The 24208-nt window shown below is 44.8% G+C and overlaps 7 protein-coding genes and 1 pseudogene across 7 annotated transcripts; 5 read left to right on the forward strand and 3 right to left on the reverse strand.

Moving 5' to 3' along the window:
- The first annotated feature begins 174 nt into the window (after window positions 1–174).
- LOC119560123 (farnesol dehydrogenase-like) lies at window positions 175–1117 on the forward strand. The gene is made up of 2 exons (XM_037873473.1): window positions 175–788; window positions 849–1117. The coding sequence occupies exons 1-2, from the start codon at window positions 216–218 to the stop codon at window positions 1026–1028; spliced, it is 753 nt and encodes a 250-aa protein (XP_037729401.1). The 5' UTR covers window positions 175–215; the 3' UTR covers window positions 1029–1117.
- Window positions 1118–1535: 418 nt separating this feature from the next.
- On the forward strand, window positions 1536–2705 carry LOC119560214 (annotated as a pseudogene).
- Window positions 2706–3526: 821 nt separating this feature from the next.
- LOC119559802 (3'-5' ssDNA/RNA exonuclease TatD) lies at window positions 3527–6291 on the forward strand. Its single transcript, XM_037872884.1, has 4 exons — window positions 3527–4003; window positions 4559–4907; window positions 4959–5240; window positions 5302–6291. The coding sequence occupies exons 1-4, from the start codon at window positions 3817–3819 to the stop codon at window positions 5438–5440; spliced, it is 957 nt and encodes a 318-aa protein (XP_037728812.1). The 5' UTR covers window positions 3527–3816; the 3' UTR covers window positions 5441–6291.
- A 19-nt stretch (window positions 6292–6310) lies between these two features.
- On the reverse strand, window positions 6311–7243 carry LOC119559805 (isopentenyl-diphosphate Delta-isomerase 1). Its single transcript, XM_037872888.1, has 2 exons — window positions 6864–7243; window positions 6311–6807 (listed from the first exon to the last, which is right to left on the reverse strand). The coding sequence occupies exons 1-2, from the start codon at window positions 7176–7178 to the stop codon at window positions 6352–6354; spliced, it is 771 nt and encodes a 256-aa protein (XP_037728816.1). The 5' UTR covers window positions 7179–7243; the 3' UTR covers window positions 6311–6351.
- Window positions 7244–7301: 58 nt separating this feature from the next.
- LOC119559804 (AP-2 complex subunit sigma) lies at window positions 7302–8193 on the forward strand. The gene is made up of 3 exons (XM_037872887.1): window positions 7302–7455; window positions 7514–7663; window positions 7723–8193. Exons 1-3 carry the CDS (start codon window positions 7453–7455, stop codon window positions 7996–7998), a joined length of 429 nt encoding a protein of 142 aa, XP_037728815.1. The 5' UTR covers window positions 7302–7452; the 3' UTR covers window positions 7999–8193.
- Window positions 8194–8349: 156 nt separating this feature from the next.
- Window positions 8350–11299, forward strand: LOC119559803 (ras-related protein Rab-1A). The gene is made up of 5 exons (XM_037872885.1): window positions 8350–8639; window positions 9580–9700; window positions 9764–9811; window positions 9868–10095; window positions 10170–11299. Exons 1-5 carry the CDS (start codon window positions 8617–8619, stop codon window positions 10365–10367), a joined length of 618 nt encoding a protein of 205 aa, XP_037728813.1. The 5' UTR covers window positions 8350–8616; the 3' UTR covers window positions 10368–11299.
- A 2773-nt stretch (window positions 11300–14072) lies between these two features.
- Window positions 14073–16000, reverse strand: LOC119560215 (pyrokinin-1 receptor-like). The gene is made up of 3 exons (XM_037873574.1): window positions 15872–16000; window positions 15231–15268; window positions 14073–15021 (listed from the first exon to the last, which is right to left on the reverse strand). Exons 1-3 carry the CDS (start codon window positions 15998–16000, stop codon window positions 14073–14075), a joined length of 1116 nt encoding a protein of 371 aa, XP_037729502.1.
- LOC119560832 (growth hormone secretagogue receptor type 1) lies at window positions 15964–20572 on the reverse strand. The gene is made up of 4 exons (XM_037874479.1): window positions 20155–20572; window positions 19263–19425; window positions 19009–19189; window positions 15964–17208 (listed from the first exon to the last, which is right to left on the reverse strand). Exons 1-4 carry the CDS (start codon window positions 20242–20244, stop codon window positions 16209–16211), a joined length of 1434 nt encoding a protein of 477 aa, XP_037730407.1. The 5' UTR covers window positions 20245–20572; the 3' UTR covers window positions 15964–16208.
- Window positions 20573–24208: the final 3636 nt, after the last annotated feature.

Here is a 24208-nt window from a genome sequence, read left to right on the forward strand (position 1 = left end):
ATAGCTCTTCTTTTAGCTCGAACTTTGCAACAAAGTATCCTCTAGACTCAGCTTATCAAAAACCCCTCTTATTATAGCTTCAACGGTTATCTTTGTTTAAACTTATCTCAAAAAGCTCAACACACTGATAACCCTTGATTTAAATCGATGTGGGCTAGCAATTGCATTGTATTCGAACCAGTTTCTCATAGGAAAGCGAACAGAACGGACTTGCCATGAATAGCTGGACAAATCGCGTTGCCGTCGTCACAGGAGCCAGTGCTGGGATCGGAGAAGCCTGCTGCCGGGATCTCGTGGCCAAGGGAATGGTGGTAGTGGGCTTGGCCCGCCGAGAGAATGTTCTCCAAAAGATTAAGTCCTCCTTGCCGGCCGATCAGGCTGCCCGGTTCCACACCCGTCCTTGTGACGTCAGCAACGAGCAACAGGTCAAGGATACCTTCGCCTGGATCGACCGAACCCTGGGAGGAGCCGATGTCCTTGTCAACAATGCCGGGATAGTGCGTAAAATCAACATCACGGATGAGGGAAACTCGGCCGATGTGCGGGCCATTCTGGATGTCAACGTACTGGGGGTGACCTGGTGCACCCGGCAGATGTTTCTGTCGCTGCAGCGCCGCAAGGTGAACGACGGTCATGTGGTGATCATCAACAGTGTGGTGGGTCACCAGGTGCCTGCCGTGGAGGACTTCAGCCTAAATATGTATGCGCCCTCCAAGCACGCGATCACCGCCCTAACCGAGATCCTGCGACAGGAGTTCAACAAAAAGGGCACCAAGACCAAGATTACGGTGAGTAAGACTGGCCAAATAGGCTTGCTTGGTAATATATCCCCACCTTTCCGATTTCAGAGCGTCAGTCCCGGCGTGGTGGACACGGAAATCTTCGAAGCCGGCTCTTGGGAGCAGCCCAATGGCATGCCCATGCTACGATCGTCGGACGTGGCAGATGCAGTATCCTACTGCATCCAGACGCCGCCAAATGTCCAGATACACGAGCTCATTATCAAGCCTGTTGGGGAGAGCTTTTGAAGTGCCCCTTCGATAAGGTTGCCAAGTTCGCACTTGTAACTAATCAAATAAAGAAGATAACGTGTCAATTGGTGTGCAATTAAAGAAAATAAATTGAACTTTTGACTAATGACTATGCTACTTGTAAGTAGCTGTCCTTAACCTTTATTTAAACTTGGCGCCAACAATATTCGATTCTACTGAAACTATTTCAAGTCAACTTGTTAATGAATCGCTTTATTTTTTTTTTATTTTAACAAATTAAAGCTAGTATATAATACTAATATTAATGTTTGAAAAAGAAGGCGCCCTGAAAGCTAAAGACCTTCGGCCCGACCTTGCTTTATTTGACATAGCGTTACTCTTGAGCAAGAGCTAAATAAATTCATAGCTATTAATTAAATTTTATTTAAAATGCTTGCATAAACGTATAGAGCTGCCAATAAGCTCTACTGTAAATTGAGTTCAAGTGTGGCACTGTAGGTGGTCAATTACCTTGAATGTGGATGAGATCATTGTTATAAGGACATGGTTATTTATCGAAAAGATCTGGCTGCTCGTTTCCACAGGCGCCCTTGTGATGGCAGCGATGAGCAACAGCTTATAGAGAACTTCGCTTGGATCGATCGTTTTTTGGTAGGTGTCGATGTCCTTATCACAAAGCCGAAAAAGTTCGAAATACCAACATTACGGAGGAAGGAAGTGGTGATGACTTGCGGGCAATTCTGAACACCAATGAGATGGTTGTGCACCCGGCAGATGATTAAATCCCTGCAGAACCGCAAGGTATTCGATGGTCGTGTGGTACCAAGTGCCCATGCTGGAGGGATTAAACCTTAACATGTTTGCACCATACAAGCACGCGATTGCAGCTTTTACCGAGGTCCTGCGCCAAAAATGTATTAAAAAGGGCACCAAAAACTAAATAACAGTGGGTACAAGTTTCATAAAGTATACAGTTTATTTTTAAAGATTCCCCTTTCAACCACGGCGTGTGGGTACGAAATTTTTCGAGAAGGGCTCTGTGGAATGAAACTCCGTCATGCCCATGCTGAGTTCGGAAGATGTTGCCAATTCGGTCCCATATTGCATACAAACTCCCACGAATTTTCAAATGTATGAGCTCACTATCAATCCTGTTGGCGAAGGTATGAAAGTAGCTTACTCCGCAAGAACTATTAAACTGTTTAACATGTTAGCCCAGTTGCACCTATTTATAATCAAAGCCAAGGGAAATGTCATGAAAACAAAAACTTGCAGATGCTTTAACAAAATAATGAATAACCACCATAATCTGTTTCATACTTCATGGCATTTACAATACAAAATTTGGCTGAGAAAAAGCAAATTGCATTTTTAGGGTGCGTGTGTAACGCATAGCGAGCGTTATCGTGTTTATACCCGTTACTCGTAGAGTAAAAGGGTATACTGATACATCGGAAAGTATGCAACAGATAGATTGAAGCGTTTCCGACCATATAAATTATATATTTTTAATCAGGATCACCAGCCTAGTCGATCTAGCTACTTGTCACTTGACTAAAGCGTATCTTCTTTTATTTCAAATAAAATTATAAATAATTAAAATAATAAATAAAACTCATGATTACGGTCCCTGCTTTAAACTGTTGACCAATTTTAAAATAAAATTACATGGCATATCTTTTGGCGCAGGTCCTAACGGGTGGCGCCACCTAGCGTATGTCAGCGGTACTACTGTCTATTCAATTATTAACTAGTTAATTCATAACATGTTAAAATAATATTGCGATTTTTTATTGGAATGTAGATAGGTATTGATCAATAAAATCAATATTAAAATACGCGGCTGATTTTTTAAATTCACATTACAAGTTGAATACCCATAATCATGCCAGTTTTAAAGAATCCCTGACCATCGACAGGTCACGAAATTCGCGGTTGTTGGGACTGGCCTGCAATAAAAACAATTACATTTTTTAAAATTTTTTTAAATGCTTATACTTTTAACTTAAAATTATTATTTAAACTTAAAATCGTAGAAAAGGCTACTTTGTTTGTATAGCAAAACACGCCTTGTTACTTTTGGACCTAAATTCTTAAGAAATCGCGGTCCATGAAGGCTAATTTTTTCACGATTTTCGTGCAAACTTGAGTTATTGATGTTTGCTACAAAACCGTCTATTGTAACTCAAAAGAACTTCGTAACGAGGTAAGTAAATTACCGTGACGATCGCACCTTCTACATCCAAGATACAAATTTAATGATTGGAGGACCCAAGATCGCGTCTGTTGATCTCTCAAACAGCTTTGTTACCTGTAAAATTTCTTGGCACCTAAAGTCCTGGACAATCTAATAAGTCGACGGTACTTACTCCTTAAAACATACCGATAGGATACAATTAAGCCCGGGTTTTTGTTTGTTTACTTTTTAGGAGAGGGTTCTCACGGACTTATCGATGAGCTCGGTTTTGAACTAGTTCTTACTCAAGGTGCCCACTTAATCGGTTTGAACAGCTGGCCAAAATACAGTGTATCGATTGCTATCGTCTATCGATAACACACTAGCCAGCAGTCGTCGTAGTTCGTGTCGGGATTGTTTTTTAGTTTAATATTTATCAATTTTTAGACCGTTAAGTGCCCAATTGGTCAACTCCTCCAAATTGCAATAAATTCAGTTGATACATTTTTCACGGTTTTCACCGCCGTCGCGTTTCCTTGCCCCTCGAAAGCTAATTGAATTACCCACGCACACAGTCGCAGCCAGAAGCAGCCCATCGCCTGCGTCATAAGCTATTTCCGTCGATAATAGATTCCAAAGATCCAGAACATGGACCCCAAACAGCAGACGACCCAGGAGGAGGTGGCCCCAGTGGCCCCGCTGCTAGAGGACCAGCTGGACCTGGACATGAAGCACTGCTTCGAGAACCTGATTGTCATTGACGTGGGTGCCAATTTGACCAACAAAAAGTATAGCCGTGATCTGGATTCCGTGGTGCAGAGAGCCAGAGACGCAGGTTCGTGCTGCAGATACTATATGCGCATTATTAATGGGCCCCGGGCAGTGTCTTCGTTTTGGGGCGAGGCTGCGAAAACACCCCAGACAGCCAGAAGGTCAGGCGATAAGTGAGCAACAAGTGTGCTGCCTAGGCATATGTTTTGACATACCCTTGCAGAGGGTACTATGAATTAGGTGGGGAGTTGGGAAGTCTAGGAAAAGAGACTCTCCTTTTCTTTAAATGTTGATCAACATCAACTGTTGGTATCTGAGTTAAAGAGCTATCTCTGCCCAAGATGGAACGGGTTTTGACGACCATATCGCCTACATAATATCCATAGGAACAACAATCTACTGAATCAGTCTGAAGAAATGTTAATATACGTATTGTAATTAATTTTTGTAGAAGTAGAGTTAGTCGGTTAATGAGATTTTATAAATTCATTTTTAATAGCATGTATAAAAACCGAACTGAAGAGGGTACTTAGCAGTCGGCTAGCAGAAGCCAGCCTTTTCCCTTCTTTGTGTGGCACAGTGCAAGGTGCACTAACTTTCTCCCGCTAAATCGTTTCAGGTGTTCAGAAACTCATGGTTCACGGCACTTCGGTCAAATCGAGCAAGGAAGCGCTGCGCCTTTCGCGCATCTATCCCGACATAATCTACTCAACTGCTGGCATTCATCCCCATGACTCCAAGTCCATCGTGGAGGAGCCGGCCACATGGTTCGACCTGGAGCACATTGCCCAGGCGCAGGAGTGCGTGGCGATCGGGCCCTGCGGCCTGGACTACCAGCGGGACTTCTCGGAACCGGACGCCCAGAAGCAGATCTTCGCCAAGCAGCTGCACCTGGCCATCCGGCTGAACAAACCTCTGCTGATCCACGAGCGGTCGGCTCAGCACGATCTACTCGAAATACTCGACAAGTACGAGCCGTAGACATGGTTTACAAAGCTTCTAATGTGTTCCTCCTGCAGATTCGAGAATCTGCCGCCTGTGATCGTCAGAGGTTTTATGGGCACTGCCGAGGAGGCTCTGAAGTACCTAGAGCGCAGGTTCTACATCAGCCTGACGGGCTACCTGTGCAAGGACAAATCGGACACTGGCGTTCGCCGACTGCTGGAAGACGGCACTTTGCCGCTGGACAGACTGCTGGTGGAGACGGATGCTCCGTTCATGTACCCGAATACAAGGGCTTCCAAGCTGCCGCAACACGTGAAGACTGGCATCACCGAACGCTCTTTGTTGTACTTACACAGGTGGGAGGCATACAACAGCCAATATAAGTACGATTATCTTATGGTTTCAAGTATTTTCCAGATATTGTACCTTCCAACGCAACGAGCCCTGCAGTCTGCCCGCCATCGTAGAGATGATAGCCGCCTTCATGAAGAAAACCCCCGATGAGGTGGCCCTGGCCACCGCCTTCAACGCCCTTAAATTGTTCGGCTTGTCCTAGAGAACTAAACGGAGCCCCATGGAACTGAACGACAAAGTGTGCCAACCAGCAGCTTTACAACCGTAACTCTATAGATTGAACGAGCCTGAGATTCACGATAGACTCATACCTATGTGCCTTAACCACTAATCGAATTCGGGATGAAGCGCTCATCCTGATCCCCACACATACACACACCCACAAATACGACCCCCATTGCATGCGAAAAGTACGTATACGTATAGAACTATATAATCAACCCCTTGCCGTAAAGGTGCAAACTATCGATCGAAGTTTGCAGGGTTTAGTTGTAAGTTGTTGGAATTTCCCGAGCAATTGCTTTATTTACTATTATTGAGAAACGGTGCCAAGGTGGTGCCTCGTGAACGTCGACTCCGGACTAGCTCTGGGTCGGTGCTTCACGCCTCGAAGCGCGCGCTTCGAACTCGCTTCCGAAGCGAAAGATATAGATGTTAAGTGCTGCAGCTTGTCTTCTGTTTGTTTCTTCTGTCTTTAGGCTAGACTCATTAATTTTAGTTCGTGTCTCTGTTAGCCGTAGTCGTATTTTTGTAAATATTTATTCTTGTTGCGACGATGACGATGATGATGATGATGATGATTATGGGAAACGTAATGTGATCATTTTAAAAGCTAAATATTTATATGATATTCAACATACAAACACATTAGTTAGGCTATGAAACATATTGAATACCGTGCGCCTATACACACTATATTTTGTTATATTTACATATACAAAAGCGTTGTACTGAACTGATCGACCCGCGGAGGTTGCATAAAATCCGCTTTGTGCCCATTGTCCGCACACAACAACACACTATTTTCCATTTGAATAAAGCGAATTTGAAACCCAAACGAACAAAAGGCTGCTTTGATACGTCATTACGTGTATTTTTGGTTGGTTAGCACAGTTAAAAGCGCTGGATGTTGCTCAAGTCCTCGAACTGCTCCAGCTGATGCAAATTGTCCCACCAGAGCTTCAGACGGTGCTGCAGTATTAGGGAGAACCAGGGTGTCAGCGGGGCACTGAACTTGGCCACCGCCTCGTCGATCTTGTCGCGCCTGAGGTAGCGCACCTCGCTGACCTCGTTGCTGTTTGGCCGCAGGGTCACGTCCTTTTGCAGGAACAGGATGTAGTCGATCTCGTGCTCGCCCCACACTCCGTCGCCCGTGTCCGCGTAGTGGATGCGGGTCAGGTAGCGGAAGTCCTGCGGCTGTAGCTCCTCCGTGGGAATGCCCAGCTCGTAGTTGAGCCGCCGCTGGGCAGCCAGTCTTATCCCGAGGGCATCGCTCTCCTGGCGCTCCTGCTCGATCTCGTGGAGCGGATGGCTGCAGCAGGCGTTGGTGTAGGTGTTCGGAAAGGTTATCTACGGATGCAGCTTATTTTAGACCACGTAAAGAGGGGATTTCCCTATGATTTCACCTTGTGAGACGATCGCTTCTGCACCAGCATCTCGCCCTGGGAGTTGAAGAGAAAAACGCTGAAGGCTCGGTGCAGTTTCACATCCTTCGTCTCTGGGTGCACTCGGTGGCAGTCCGCCTTGGAGGCTGCGCCGATGGCCTGGTCGTTGGCGTCCACCAGGATGCACTGCTCCTTGAGGGCTTGTGCCTGGAGGGGATCGTGCACGGCGGACTCCGTGGGCACCTGCCGCTGCTGCTGCCGGCCCACCGTCGTCGTGGAGCAGCCGCGCAGCCAGGACGCGCGGGGCAGCAGGAGACTTAAGCGCGAGGCCAACATTTTTGGTAAATGACTAGTTTCGAGTGTCGTTTTTATGTTTCGGTGCGGATGATTTATTTCACGTAAGTACGTACGACGTAAGTCGGCACGTAAGCCACCGTAAGTGTCAGTAAAAAAGCGAGATAGCCTCAGCGTAAGTGTCAGCTGTTCCGGAAGAGAAGTGGCAGCCCTGGTCTTGGTGATACACAATTTGCTCATAATCAGTTTTTCGCCCCCGTCGAAATAAAATTAAATTGTAAATATCCGAGCAGCTGCCTGAGCAGACCCCTTAAAAATGGTGAGTATTAAGGGGGATACCAGTTAATACCCCCTATTAAATCCTTTATTCCCCGAAGATACGCTTCATACTCATACAAAACCGAGCTGGAAAGACTCGCCTGGCCAAGTGGTACATGAACTTCGATGACGACGAGAAACAGAAACTGATAGAGGAGGTGCATGCCGTGGTCACAGTGCGCGACGCCAAGCACACCAACTTCGTGGAGGTGGGTTTGAGTCCATGTGTCCCATCGGAACCCCCATCTAACCATTGTCCTCCCCCCAGTTCCGCAATTTCAAGATCGTCTACCGACGCTATGCGGGCCTCTACTTCTGCATCTGCGTGGACGTGAACGACAACAATCTATGCTATCTGGAGGCCATCCACAACTTCGTGGAGGTGCTGAACGAATACTTCCATAACGTGTGCGAGCTGGACCTGGTGTTCAACTTCTACAAGGTGTACAGCGTGGTGGACGAGATGTTCCTGGCGGGCGAGATCCGGGAGACCTCGCAGACGAAGGTGCTCAAGCAGCTGCTCACGCTCAACTCGCTGGAGTAGAGGTCCAACTCACAGCCCGGATCCGCCAGATGCATTCCCCCAGGCGTTATACCCGCTTATCGAATCTTCTTTCATATACTATTACGCGTATTATTATTATTATCTGTAATGTGTTCTCTATGCAAACACTCAAATGTTAAAGGCCGTGTTTAGAAACAAATGATGTACCATAAGAGATTGTATGCAAAAGCTACCCATCCATTCTTGTTTTATCTGGGGTGTCTTGGGTCTTGGCTCGGGGCCGGGGTCACGGAAGGCGATAATATTTTTCTCTGGTTCCGCCCACTCACCTCCGGTCGCAAGTGGGTGTGCAGCCCTGGTCGGGGAAAGCCATCGCGCGATCTGGTAACACTGCCAATGCCACTTCGTCATTTTTTCAGTCGCCATTGTTCCCGTTTTCGACCGTCGAATTTTTGGAAATAAACGTATTTCCCATTTAAATTCGCTGCAATAAATACAAAAGCGAGTTGCAAAACACAACACGAACCGAGTGCGAGTCGTTTTCCAGTAATTCGGAGCGCGCCAGTCGAGTAAAAGCGGTCAAAACATCAGCCAGTCCAGGCCCAGAAATCGAATATTTGTTCGTGGCAAATATATAATCTGTGAAAAAGCCAGAAAATGTCATCTGTGAATCCGGAATAGTAAGTCGTCACACACCGTTATGCGCAGTAAAGTGGAGTTAAAGTACTTGGTGACTGATTTTCCACGAATCGGAATACACCTTCTCGCCCCTGGCCTTCGATAATAGTTTCTTTTATTTTTTCTGCGACGTCATTTCTGCTACGTTTCATTCCATTCATCATCGAGCAGCCCCACTCCCTTCATTTCGCTTCCCCTTGTTGGCAACTCCAAAAAACAGACGATTCGCTAAAAACAGAGAATAGATTGGGACATAACAACCGCCCCAAACCAGAAACCAGTATCGAAACTCTGTGTTTCAGCTGAGATTTGAAAGAAAATACATTCACAGGGGCGGGGAGATAGGAAACGCTGTTCGCCAGCGAAAATCGCGTTAATTGTTGCTCCCCGACTCGGAATCGGCCATTTATATAGTCAGATCCCAGTTGACGAGCCAAATCGCAGGGCGGGCGGATGAGTCACCTGCGTGGAGAGCGTTTCCCACCCCCAGCGCAGTGCTACGTAATCAAAGGCCATTCCAGTTCCACATAATTGCTTTCTCTCACTTTAGGCCAATTAAATCTAAACCGATCTTGATTCGCACAGTCTAGAAACTATCCTTCTATATTCTATTCTGTAGAAGATTGTAACATTATCACACATCGCCCAGAAATTGGGGGTTGATGTGGGACATAGCGCGATAAGATAAAGCCTATAGCAAACCGGTTCCATGCATATTTTACTCTCCGAACAGACTAAACCATGCCCTCCTTGAACTTTTTCAGATTTTGTGTATTGATCAGGCATTAGTTTACTTAAAAATATCTCTTGAAAAATCCATCGCAACTATTTCCTCCCAAATTTGGCCTATCTCCACTGAAATGTTGAACCTTGTATCTTGCTTATCTCCTTCTTAGATATAATATGACAATCTTAATTGACCCATTATTACCTTCTCGCCAGTGACTATCTCTTCAAACTGCTGCTCATTGGAGACTCGGGCGTTGGAAAGTCCTGTCTTCTGCTGCGATTTGCCGATGACACATATACAGAGAGCTATATCAGCACGATCGGAGTAGATTTCGTAAGCTAGCCAGAACGTAGTGAATACACTTTGTGCCTGACTCATAAACTCTTTGTCTTGCAGAAAATCAGGACCATAGAACTCGACGGAAAGACCATTAAACTGCAAATCGTAAGCATAAAGAGGGCGGAGCTAATTCAGTCCAAGGCTAATTCGACTATTTACAGTGGGATACTGCTGGCCAGGAGCGCTTCCGCACCATCACGTCGTCATATTATAGAGGCGCCCATGGCATCATCGTCGTTTACGATTGCACGGACCAGGAGTCCTTCAACAATGTGAAGCAGTGGCTGGAGGAGATCGAGCGGTACGCCTGCGAGAATGTCAACAAGTTGCTGGTGGGCAACAAGAGCGACTTAACCACCAAGAAGGTCGTCGATCACACCACAGCTGCGGTGCGTATAATGCTCGGTTTATCCGGGGATTCATAGGTATATACTCAACTGGCTCTTTGTTTCCGAATCCGCAGGAGTACGCCGCCCAGTTAGGCATTCCATTCCTTGAAACTTCGGCCAAGAGCGCCACCAACGTGGAGCAGGCCTTCATGACGATGGCGGCCGAGATCAAGAATCGCGTCGGGCCGCCGTCCAGCGCCACCGACAACGCTAGCAAAGTGAAAATCGATCAAGGACGTCCAGTGGAAAACACCAAATCCGGTTGCTGCTGAATAACTCTGATTGTGAATCATTATTTTATTATACAATTAAACAAAATTTAAATATAATAAATTAAAACGGAAACCACACAATAATAATAAAACAGATGCGAAAACGATGGCGGATCCACGAAATCGTAATTATAAAAACTAATTCTGTAATAACAATAATGATGAGGAATGACGAGTAGTGCGTTTGTATGATCCTAGCCGTGATCCAATTCGATACACACTTTAAGCAAATATGTATTAGGTATGTAGCCAACCAGATCCAGACTTCAGACATCCCCCCACGCATACACACAACCAGGACATCAATCCTGATACTAACCGTCTTTCTGATTTCAGCAGTTCTGTTCTTAAGTAGTGCAAAGCAAGCAAATTCGGTGTAGCAATTAACTTAATATAACTCTAACCTACAGTAAGAAGTTACCTATCAAAACAGCAGCGCGAAACGATACCGAAACCAATATGTACTATTAACTAAACTATAATTGAGCAAAGGCGACGGCAAGAGCAATTATACTTGTACTGTGTCAGCTACTACTTACCACTATGTATACATATGTATGTGTTTAAATTACAAATACAATTTTCTAAACATATTATCTCTAGCGAACGTGCTCGCCACTTGTCTCTGTCATATTGAAATTTTATGTAAATCGAAAGGAACCCAAAACCGAACGAACATTTTTAGAATTAACATCGAGCGATTGTGTGTTTGTATTTTCGTGTGACGCAAGGGATTTGTTTAGGCACATAATTAGTGTAATAACGACGACATAGCAATGAAATTTAATAAAAATTATCGCGTGAGCGTATCTAAATTGAAAGGTTTGGGATCAAGGACACAAGTATACACATTAGTTTCGGTTTTCACTGTCGCCCGAATTTGAATCTTAATTTTGCTTAAGTCTAATAAAATCAATCTGTACCAATGCCTATAAAAGATTTGTTTTATTCCGCGATTCTGGACAGATTCCAAAGACCTAAGTGAAGGCCGGAACGAACTCGCACACACCTAAACACACTTGGCATACACTTAAAGTAGGGTGGGCTGTTTTGTGCTGCTGAAATTTGTTTTTGATTTGTTCTGATATAAAAGATTCGAAAAGCATTTAATCTAGAAAGAACGATAGAAATAAGTTTAAACGAGATATTACATTTTCTTAGTTATATTTACTTTATTTTTGCATAAACAGACATCAAATGCTGTCGTCGGAATCTGTACCCTCAAGATTTGTATAAATAAGAGACGTTCAAGTATCCCGGATTAATGATTTTAATCTGCAAGAAGACCATTTTTTAAGGTCGCTAGTGTGCGTCATTGTCATAATTACATGATGTCTTGAAAGAATGTTTTTTTAATAACAGTTAGTTTCTCCTGGGGTGTTGGATCTCTTATAAGTTTTAAAACGGTGTCAACATCGCTTAAAAAGTTTAAAGCCACTGCTCCTCCTTCGCCTAATTCCAATTTAACTTCACATAGCTTTTGATTAAAAAATCTATCTTATCTGGATTTATTCTTTTCAGCTTAAATTAATGACCATGTTCGCTCCTGCAAGCACAATTGCCTTTTAGTTTGCGATATTTCTCGGATTTTTTTATAACAAATAATTGGAGTATCTAGTCTTCTTAAACTTGATAAGATACTTCAACTTTAAATTCTTAGATCATACAAGAAAGGTGTATTTTTTATGTTAGAAAACTTGACATCTAATTCTTTCAGTAATCTCTTTTTGGGAAACCTCAAAAGGTAAAAGTCGATCATTAGAAGTTTTAAACACTGAATGACATTCTTCGCCACCACTTTTATAAACAGTAAATATAAGGTTCCTTGTCCACGCGTAATTATTCAACTCGTATACTTTGATTACATTGCCTAATTTTCGATATCTGACACGTTCGAGATTAATTTAAACCTTTCTATGTATTCTAAATATTGAATGCCGATTCTCAGATTATACTTATTTTGCTAGTGGCAAAAGCATTAAAAAGTGACCCTAGGATTTTATTATTAGGGTCCCCTGAAATCTGGAGCTCTTTTACGTTATTTAGGTGGGCAAGGAGTCCCAAAATATGGGGATTAAACCAAGAACTCACAAGAACTTGATGCATAAGTTTCTTCAAACAAAAATAATAGTAACTGCAAAAAGAATTTTTCAAAAATCATTTTGCTTATATTTTTTATGATTTTTTGAAGGTGACAATGTCGGAAAAAATTTGTTTGAAAAAAGAAAAATATGGCTCAAATTCATGTATTTAAACATTTTCAAAAAATCATAAAAAATATAAGCAAAATGATTTTTGAAAAATTCTTTTTGCAGTTACTAATATTTTTGTTTAAAGAAACTTTTTGCATCAAAAAATTTAAATTTTCAAGTCGAGGAAAACAGTTTAAAAAAAAATTTAAAAGTAGATTTACACAAATTCGTACTTTTCAATAACTACTGAATGGGTTAAGAAATGTATTGTATCATTCAAACGGTATTTAAATTACCTTTCCATTGATGCCAAAAGTATACAAGAAGTAAATTCAAATTATGAGTATATTTAACTTTTGTTTTGTCAAAATACATATGCCGACCAGTGTATATAAAAGATTGCAAACTAACCTTAAAGTTTTAGTATTAAGAGATTGATTTACATTGACTTCCAGTTTTTGCAGGTTAATTAAATAACTTAAAACCTCTATCGAATAGCAATCGGATAAGTTGCACTTCAGAAATTGAAGTGATTTTATTTTCGACAGTTCTTCGGACTCGTGTCGGCCTATAAATAAGTCATTAAGTATTAGAGACTTTAACGCAAATGATCCTAATGAGACCATAGATCGAAGAAATGTTGCAAGGGAAGTGGGACATTTTACATTACACCATTTATTATGAATTACCAAGCAACTTAGGTTGGGCAGCTTTGACAATGGTCCCATTTGGCCAATGTCCGCCCCTCTAGTTCTTCCTTGCATCTGTCAAACTTAATGTTCGCGCCTTCACTTAAAGTTATGGTTGCAAGAGATTCTTCTATTGAATTGCTGTCTTCAGATAGTTTATATAAATCGTACTCGGCCTTAATTAACACATTCCATTCATAGTCTTGAAAATTAAAGGGTCCGTTTATGTGCAAATATCGTGATGAAAATTAAAGTGGCAAACGTAAGAGATCGGCCGCAATGTAAGTGTTTCGAAGGGACAATTTTTTCAACTTTGGATATTTGCGACAAATGTCTATTAAAGCATCTGCAATAATTTCAGCGTCTAACTTTAACATTTCGGTGTTTAAAAGGTCCCCTGAGGCGCCTAAAGTACAATTAATTATGAACATTTACAAATATATATATTTTGAAACTAATTCAAACCATTAATGATTACGTCTACGTAAGAGTGGTGCCTTTCGTTATTGTGATGATCAAAATACAGTTCAACATACAGTAATATACATTTTGGTGCAAATAATGTTAGACCTCACAGCGTTACCCTTTAGTGTACTATTAAACGCTTACCTTTTCTACGGTTCTTAAATATAAATACGAACTCCCTTGTAATGGTTTCAAAAACATCTTCTCTAGCGTTTATTGACTTCATCTGAGGTACTTCAGTCTTTACAACAAAATTTCATCTAAAACTATGACTATTTGATGCTGGAATTTAACGAAATACTGGAACGGTTGCTGGCAGTGGGGGATTTGGGGGATTCGGAGGGTTCGGAGGGTGGGCATCAGATCTTGCTGGCTCGGCGCTCCTGCAGGCAGGCCGTGGTAACGGTGGCAGCCGTTGTCCCAATGATGGCGGCTCCCAGGATGCCCCGTTCGCGTTCGCTCAGGCCGGAAATGGACAGGCTGTTGCTGCGCCACGCGGACGAGGAGGTGGTGCGATCCGTGCCCGAGGACGTGGATATGGAGTTGATCAGGAAGGTGGCCTCGCGGCGGAGGGTGCGACGAGGATGCCGGGCCGTGGCGGATCCCGCCAGCGTGGCTCCCTCCTCGGCGTCCTGTTCCTGCCGCCGAGACGCGGTGCGTCCACTTCCGCTCGCCACTGGATGTTGCCTCTGGTGGTAGTGGTGGCGATGATGGTGATGCGGCCGCTGGCCCAGGCAGGTGAGCAGCAGCCGCCAGAAGCCGCTGCGGAACTTGGAGGACATCAGGTTGTACAGGATCGGGTTCATGGCCGAGTTCAGGTAGAGCATAAAGCGCGAGAAGTACAACAGATTGTAGTAGCCGGCGATGCCCAGGCTCTGCACATCGTCGGCGCTGGCCAGGATCACCCACAGGGTGAAGGCTCGGAAGGGCAGCAGGCAGACGAAGAAGCTGGACACGACGGCTACGAGCATGAAGATGACCTGCTTCCGGTGCTTCCTCATCCCGTTGCTCTGCTGGTGGCTGCTGCCCTTGGAGCTGGGCACCTGGGAGGAGCCAGTGCCTCCACCCGCCGGCTGCTGGGGCTGCGGGGAGGTGGGTCGATGGAAGGCGTTGTTCGGACGCAGCAGCTTGTAGGCAATGGCCGCGTACAGGAGCAACAGGATGCCGAAGGGCAGGAAGAAGAACACCGTGATGCTGCCCACGAAGTAGAGGATTGGCCAGAAGCCGTCGGCGGCGGTGGTGCAGACTGGGGCGTCGGTTCCGTCGCCATAGGGCTCCACACTGTAGCTGGATATGGCGATGATGGGACTGCAAGAATCATATTACTCGTATTAGTTCGAAACAAAGGGAATGGCCGTGTCTGCAGGGTCTGCAAAGTTTTAACGCGCTGCGAGCAGGAAACAAACAAATATTTAAAAGCTACTCAACGGCTAACTACTGGAAAAGTTTCGGGGGCGAAGCACTCAACTTAATCACACAGCGGAAACGGAAACGGCAACGGCAACGTCTGCTCATACTCATACTCATCATACTCGTACGATGGTGTGGGTTCTAGCTACTTATTACTGTACAAAAACGAACGAAATCTACGTCATGGGGCTACGAAAACAAATTATAAAGCTATATTTACAGAGGTCGGGGGCGTTGGTCCGATTTCCTTATAACTATGTGAATTACACTGCTGCTCGCAGAAGGATAATGTTGAAAAAAGCCGATTCCTTAGACCCGTCATGAGATGTCATAAAAAATTTATTTACTTACAAACTCTTTGCTCTTCTCGAGTGTGTGTGTGCGGGCGTGTGTTTTCTTGTATTTATAAGCAGATTACGTATATGTATAGGTATAAATATGTTTGTATAAATATAAATATTAATATATGGCTATGTGTGTGTGGTGTATGTACAGCTGTGTTTACATGTGAACATTGTGTGCATGTTGAGCTAAGCTTTTTATTTGAGCCGCCGCCAAGTAGGCAACAGTTTTTTCGGACATCCGGTGTAATGGCGGCCATTTTGTCCGGTTTCCTTGGCCCGGCTTACGGAACTATTTCAATACACCTAAATCATGTTTATCCGCCGCCTTGATGGGTTACCCAAACGCATATTAAGCCATTTCCATTTCCCAGTCCTCCTCTCACTCCCGCCGCTTAATGGCTCACCCAATCCATGTCCTTGTCCACAGCTACATCCACATCCACATCCACTTCCTCGTCCACAACTCTGACCAGTAGTGGTAGTTGTAGTGCTGTTTGGCTGCCGTTGCTGTTATTTATCTTTGGCACATTCATTCGAGTTTAATAGCCCGAAAAATTGATTGTTTTTTGTACGGAAATGTCCAAGGCGAAGGCCCAACTTCGAATCGGGAGCTGTCAACGGCTGACTGAAATCGATTATGCCTGCCAAAGGCGTTCAGGATGCGATTTGTGTGCTGCCAGTAATCAGGATCAGCATTCCAGCCAAGTGAAGCGAGTGTGTAAACGGGTTACAGGCGATTTTTCATGCTGGGGGGGGATTATAGTGCCCCGCCTCTTCGGGCAGATTAACTATTCCTTCGATTCTAGGGAGAATTTCCCTACATTTTGTCAGGACTTGCCCTTCACTTGGCTCTTTTCCCTGCAAAGCCTCCTCATCAAAACTTATTTGAGGCTTGTGGCGACGCAGATGCTTGTTCCCCATCGCCATGAGCCGGCTATCACTCACTCTCCTGGCCATTCCCCTGCCCAAAGTGGAGTGCTGCAGCATGGCCATGGCCTCCAGATCACTGCCACACGGCATTTGCATCTCGATCTTCAGGCGGGTGCGACTGATGTCCTCGCTGCACCTGCGATTGGAGCTGCGCGACAGGATGCTGGAGCTCGTGGCTGCCGTGGCATTCGAGGAGTTGGTGTTCGTGTTCGTGTTGGTGCCCATGCCCAGGGACAGGGTGCCACTGCGGCCCCGCGAAGCGTTCTCCTTCCGCCTGCCTAGGGTCACCAGGTCGAGCAGTAATGCCCCCGCATCCTGGCAGAGCCGCTTGAAACCCCTTCGAAACTTCGTTGACATCAGGTTGTAGAGGATCGGATTCATGGCCGAGTTAAGGTACAGCATGATGCGGCAGAAGTAGAGCAGGCTGTAGTAGCGCACCAGGCCCAGATCGTGGAGCGTCTGGTCCGTGCTGAGGATGATCCACAGGGTGAGCACGCGGAAGGGCAGCAAGCAGACGAAGAAGGACAGGACGACGGCGCCGAGCATCAGGACCACCTGCTTGCGGGCCTTCAGACTGAGTTCCGGCTTCGTGGGACGGGCGCGCAGCATGGCCGCCCGGTTGGAGACCAGGTTCCTAGCGATGATGCCGTACAGTACCACCAGGGTCACGAACGGCACCACGAAGAACACGGAGATGGTCATCAGGAAGAAGGCCAGCGTCCAGTCGGTGATGGCCTGGGTCAGGCACACGGCCACCGACGATCCATCAATGTACTCGGCCAGCTTGTACTCGGCCACCCACAGGATGGGGCTGCTCGGGCGGGGGATTCGCAGTTGGGGGAGAGAAAGCAAACGAGAAACGTAATCAGGTGGCGGGGTCACCGGGGGAGTGGATAATGGATAATGGATACGGGTGGAAAGTGGTAAGTGGATAGTTGGGACAGAGGCCCAGAGGAGCAGGAAAGAAGTGAAGGCAGTAGGAGAGGCAGTGGTTGATGACGATGAACCAATGACGATGAGTGGAAGGTCAACCGATTCGGCGATGAAGTTCAGGTCTCTAATGAACCCGTCTGTCTTGGAACCGATTTTCAAGACCCGATTGCGTTTATGCGTTTTTTATTTCTTCGGGTCTGCCGTGTAACTTAAACTCATAGTGGAGATTTTAGATTACCTGTAGATTTCAAAGACTTTTTTTACCAATCACTAGAAACATAAAAAACTTATATACTACATACTTTAAGGAATAAAATAATGGTTTATTTGAATTTGAATAAATGGTATGTAAATATGTATTAGGACTATAACATTTTAAATGATACATCTTTTTAAAATAAACTAAAACAACGTTTTGAAACATATGGTGATTTAAATAAAAAACTGAATTATAAATTACAATTAAACATTGAAAACTATCACAAAACACATTAAAATAAACTCTCACATTTTCCATTTATCATCAATTTGATTACACTTTTTTACATAAAGATTACTAAGCAGATGGTAGGATATACATTTTCTTTTGACTTTGTAAATATTTCCAGCAAACAAACAAGTTTAAGGTTCGTTTATTTGGAGTAACCCGACACGCAGATTAAACAGTTCCCCTGCTGCCCAAATTCTCCCGGCTAGACCGAAAGATATGACAGTCAACAGGCGGTGGCTGAATTTTTTCTGACGATGATCCGGGCGTTTTGGACGTGCGTCAGCGATTTGCCCCACCCTCTTTTTTCTTCATTGCTACGCCCATGGGCGTCGTGTGGCGCGTCGGTTTGGATGGGTTTTTAAAATGTTTGCCGGCCTTGGGCTTCTTGTGTAGCGTAATTAATGGGTCTCGGCCTGGAGGCGGGTGTCCTGCGGACCCGAGTCCAACCATGACCCAGCCCACCACCCCTGCTGAATTCTCCCACCGAGGGGTCAGTGGCCGGCTCGACAATGTGCTGTTTATTTCATTGTTATGGACGTGGCAAGATTTGCAAAATTAAAAAGGGTCGCCGGTCGTCTTCGGACGCAGCGCACAATAATAAAGTGTCAATGAAATGAAATCCATGATAGCGGACATCGGTGCTTATTAAAGATGACAGGGCGCTGATAACGGACAAAAGCCGTCCGGAACTTGAGGCCAAGGATGTCAGTGGGCACGATGATGATGATATGAGGGCGGGGATGGGGCAGGAGGAGAAATAGCGGGAATGGAAATAGAATAGATAGAGCGACAGTCGCAGTTTAGCATGTAAATGGCACACAAAAGGCCAAACACCAAGACCAGAAATTCCCCAAATATAATGGAAAATAAACAAATCGGAAAAAAATGCGGAGAAACCAAAAACAAAACACAAATCATTAAAATGACGGCGATTGACACTTATAATTAATGAGCGGGCAAAATGAATAAATGGAAAAGGACATAAACTAGGTCTAACCAGGATAATACCATATAATACCATACAGGACTACCAACACCAGAAAGCATGCAATGAAACAACCGAACTAAGAACGATATACGAAACAATAACGCTAATGTCTAATTAAATTTGAGAAAAAGAAGGAGCTGGAATCGGTGGGTGGGTTCAGTGCACCATTCCCAGATGGGAGTGGGAACCGAACCGCTTACCTCGTAAAGAGCGCAGCTATGCCCCAGGCCAGGACGCAGATGAGGATGGCCCGCCCCTTGGTGCAGACGTAGCCGGCCTTTAATGGCTCGCAGATTGCGTAATAGCGCTCGAACGAGATGGCCAAGATGGTCAGCACGCTGGCATGGGCCACAGTCAGCTCCACGAACGGCACCGCCTTGCCTGGGGAGAAAGCAGTTAATTAGGCTGGGGAAAATAAACAGACCGGCAGACAGGCAGGAGCGGATCCACTCACACATCTCGTGCCCCAGGACCCAGGTCTCCGGGCGGGTGTTGACCTCCACGAGCACGGTGGGCGTGCAGACGAGCAGCACCAGCAGGTCGGCGATGCTCAGGTTGGTGAGGAAGATGTTTGTCGAGTTGCGCATATCCTTCGTCTTTACAATCACGATGGGCACCTGCGGGGGATTAAAGGTGAGTTACCGAAATTTGACAGCCTCGAGGAGCTCTTCACTCATACAATCCGGGGATTTACGCGCCAGCACCTGATGCTATTCGCTCAAAGTAAGCATATTTCTTGTAACTCTTAAAGATTTTAATTGAATACGTTTCGTTAACCACAAAATCTGCTTAGGCTGGTTGACTGTTTCTATGTAGACTTTAAGCTTAGTGTTAAGGTGCAAGAAGCTACATTAGGAAAATATCCATTATTATAAAGAGTTATAAATAAAAAGTGAATAAAATTCTTAGATTTCAACATTATTTTTCAAGGACTTTTAATTATTTTGTTTTATTATAATTTATATATCCATCGGTGAAACTCGAAGTGGAAATCAAATTGTGTATCGATTTTAGATATTTGGCCAAAATGTATATATGCACTCAAGTTAAAGATCTAAGTTGTAAAAATAGGTAGATTATTAATGGATTATTTACTTAATAAAAAGTTATAAATTGTAAAAAAACTGTATCTGATTCTAAAAAAATATATATTTTTATTTACCTTTTAAAATATTAATTGTAAAAAGAGGGACAATATTTCAATAACGGATTTTTCAGATAATACAAAATTAGCTTTACATAAAAAGGGTGAACCACCCTGCCCGCCCTCGGGGCTATTTCCAAGTGAATTAATTTCAATTATAAATGCCTTTGCCTATAATTCTTCATAGAAGAAGGGGACTCACCATCACGTTGCCCACCACGCCCAGCAGCATGATGACTATGCAGAAGAACATGGCGGTTGTGCGGATATACGACGGAATCTGTGGCAGCATCTGCTCAGCATCGTCCTTGGAAGTGGCTGTTGCTGTTTCGACGGTTGTTTCTGTGGCTTCTGCATCAGATGTGGCTGCTGTTGCTGCGGTGGAGTTGTCCTGGCGGTCAAGTCCTGCGGCTGGAATACGATGAGTTGCGTGGTGTGGGCCATGGCCGCCACCAGGAGCGCCACGGGGTAGCCCAGCCTGCTGTGCCGACGTGGTTGCTCCTGCTGCGGGGTGGGCATCGTGGGCCTGGAGCTGGACGGCGGGCAGGAGCAGAAGCAGGAGCAGGAGCCGGAGCCACAGGCAGATCCTCGGGCCTACGCCAGTGCTGGTCAGCCGTGGAAGCTGCCCAATCCTGGCCACAGCGACGCCGTGGCTGCCGCTGAGCAATGTCGCTGTCCTCGTCGTCCTGCGGCACTCGGAGGGTATGTCACGCAATGGGAATCACAGGGACAACAGCATCGTGGACTCGGATGGAGTGGATGGAGTGCCGCCACCGCCCGCTGTTCAATTAAGTGGGTTACGGCCAAGAGGGCCTGTCCTGCCCAAATCCGTTGTAATTGCCGCCCGGCAAGTTTATGCCCTCACTTAAATACGCGCTAATGAAATTAAGTTGTCCAACGGCTTCTCGGATACTCTTCTATCGCCCGGATGCGGCTGCATTAAACAAATCAATCAGTGGGGCTTTGCGGTTGTCCTCCGCAGCCTCAAGTGGCTGAAACGGCGAATGGCAATGGGATTAGCGTTAAGTGTCCTGCCCAGGATCAGGAAATAACCGGCCATTGACTAGGCCGGCTAACTAACGATAATGAATGAAAAGTTCATTAGGCGCTGTCATTTACATAACATTAGAGCATCCGGCCCCCGGATCCTCCCTCCACCATAAACAAGCTCATCACCGGGCACCCGGGACTCTTGACCAAATGGCACTGGACCGAAACCAAGGAAACAGGGGTATGGGCAGGGGTTTAATGTGACAGCAGGGTGCTTCTTGAGCTCCTCACCTAGCTTAGATTATAATATAAGAGCATTAGATTAAACCAGTATTTGTTTATTATTTTATTTTAAATTAAGATAGATTATTTGCTAGTTAAGCTGACTGATTTATTCTCGTAAGAACAGTTAAATAGGGGAAATGAAAGTTTCAGTTCTAAATTAAACTTGTTTCTCACTGATCCAAAAACCCCCGAATAATTAATTGCCACACCAAGTTAAACTCCAACAAATGTGGGTAAGCCTGGGAGATAAAACATACAAACGTAAAATAACGATTCTTAAAAAGTTCACAAATTTACCAAAGCCTTTCCTTAGTAATCATAAAAGTTGAAGCTAAGAAATAAAACAAAAAAGTCATATTCCCATAAAAATTTGAGTGCAATTTTAAGAACTTTTCTTAGACTAAGAGGCCCTTACTTAAATGACAATAACCATATTTTAATACATAGTTCGACAAAAGTAGTCAGCCTTATGTTGCTCCCCAAACTCCGCTCCTGTCTTGGATGTTTGCTTCCAATCTCGGGTGACAGGGTCGCCCGGCAGACGGCGATTATCGCCGATGGCGTCTGCTGCCCATCCCCATCCCCAACCCATCCCTATTTCCATTTCCATCCTCATCAGCCGAACCAGAATGGGGATGGCTGTTGTCAGCCAAATGGCTTTATTAAATCCCCATCTTTGCGGCGCGCAACTCGCTTAATTATATTATGCTCATACAGAGCCACGAACACTCATGCGAGGAGGTGGACAGGGGTATATCCACGGACCCATGGACACTTGGACGTATAAACACAAGCTTCCGGTGTTTGTTTGCTGTCGAGTGGGTGGTACAAGGGTGCATCTAGATATAGGGTCACCCTGGGCAGCGCCATTTTGATTAATTTGATAAATTCATTATGCGCACACCATATTGGCCAGTTCCTGGGGCTTGTTCCTGTCCGGAAGCCTTTGACTGCGAGTCTGTCTCTTGTCCTTTTTTCCTGTGCCAAGCTGTGCTCTCTGTTTGCTGTGGCCCGGGATTTGGGAAGGAGTTGTGGGTTCAATGTGCCCAAATGACATAACAAGGCAGTTTGTGTCACATTTGGCTTAAAAATGCGACTTTAACGATGCTGAGCGAGGATTATCCCAGGAGTCGAGGGCTGGGCTCTGCTCTCTATTGGCCATTTTGTTGGGCGTAATTGCTACGAAAGTTTCGAGTTGGTCATGTAGAAAGACAAATGAATCGTTTCAAACTTTCGGCTGAGAGCTGTGGCCATGGCCATCAATATGGCCCACTATGTCGGACAACAGGACAACACCAGAAACCAAAAATACATAACTATAGGTTTGTATATATGTAGCCAACAACTGCTGCCACAAACATGCGAGGCCTGCATGTAAATCTGAAAACGGTTTATGGTTTCGGCCGAAATCCCAAGTTCTCGAGTGCCGAGCGGCCATTTGATGGATAACTTGTGGCCAGACTGTGGGCGTGTGCCAAAATACAGAAGTTACAAAGGCACACGGAAGAAAACAACGAACATTTTGAATATGATTCCATCGGGGGTGCCTAAAAGTAGGCAATAAAATATCGCATTCGGGACACCGAATTCAAAAGGGAAAACCGAATTTTAGTGATATAAATAGAGGTTTTTGTTAGATATATTTTTGATTATTAACTGTACACATTATTTTTTGAACACCAAGTTGGTTAGCAAAGATAGATTAGTCTTAAATGTTGTGTTATAAATATGTGTGTTCTTGGGGATTTTCTAAAGATTATATTAAGTTATGTGGAGTGAGATTGAAAAAGGATACTTATAAGAACCGATCACTTAAATATTTATAGTGCTTAAATATTTCTGAATAAAATGTATAAGGGAAAAATATAATACTTTGCTGTAAAAGTCTTTAGACATGTTCATTTCGCTTAGCCTGAAAATCGTGTATAGAAAATACGCGGAATTTCTGGGATACTGAAGTGCAAAGGCTTACCTTTTAAGATTAATGACAAATTTTGAAGGCTTTAACCTCACCACCGCAAAAAGTGCACAGATGGACATTTACTTGAAGTTGATATAATGGTGTTTCTTTGTGTGTACACAACTTTCGTATAATTTTTCGGCTGAGATTTGAATAAGTTTGAATAAGGGGCGGCTGGCGATAATGGAAATGGAGCGTATTGGCCTGCATCCAGGACTTGTGAGTGTGTGCGGGGTGCCGAGTGGATTTACTTGTTCAAGGACTCCTATGCACGCGTGTGTGAGTGTGTGAGCCAGCGCAGCGCTTTTTATGGTATTTAAGATTGAACGGAATTTATTGCTGACACCCTAATAAAATTAACATTGAAATGGCAATTTGAGGCGGCAATAAGAATCAGCAGCAGAAGTAGCGCCCGCATCAGTATCGAAATCGGTGTCGGGAAAGTCGGAGCAAGTTGTCACACCCCCAGCACACACGCATATCTAATCAATTTATCGTTCAATAATAGTCAAGCCAGTGGATATATGGGATGGTTATGGGCCGATGTGCCTTAGCAGCCACTTTGACAAATCGCTAAGCGTGAAAAAAGCGAACGAGTGGGTGGCGAAAAAATTAAAGCCCAGCAGTCAAAGTGATTTCGAACATTCTGGCAGAGTTTCCCAGCTCCATCAGCTGCTCAAATATCCCGAGGAACGCGGTCTAAAGCACATTTATATTCCCCTCAAGCCAACCGCATCCTGTGGCCGTGGATCTGCTCCTATTTTTCTCGCCGAGGGTGTCGCACGCTAAATAAATTGAAATGACTTCGTAATTGTATTTGTGACTCTGGCCAAATTAATCTAACTAGTTCGCATGCCGGATCAGCGCTCGTGTGGAACCGATGGCAGGAGGAAAAACAACATCAGGGCGAACAAAGCGCCGTAAAACCAAAAGCTTGTTTTTCAATTGAACCCACCCAAACCACCGAATCCCAGAGCCAAAGTGGCCAAAGTGGCTGTTTCGGCCAACAGGGTCGGTGGGG

The sequence above is a fragment of the Drosophila subpulchrella genome, unplaced genomic scaffold (assembly GCF_014743375.2).
Source record: "Drosophila subpulchrella strain 33 F10 #4 breed RU33 unplaced genomic scaffold, RU_Dsub_v1.1 Primary Assembly Seq354, whole genome shotgun sequence".
In the NCBI taxonomy this organism is placed as follows: domain Eukaryota; kingdom Metazoa; phylum Arthropoda; class Insecta; order Diptera; family Drosophilidae; genus Drosophila; species Drosophila subpulchrella.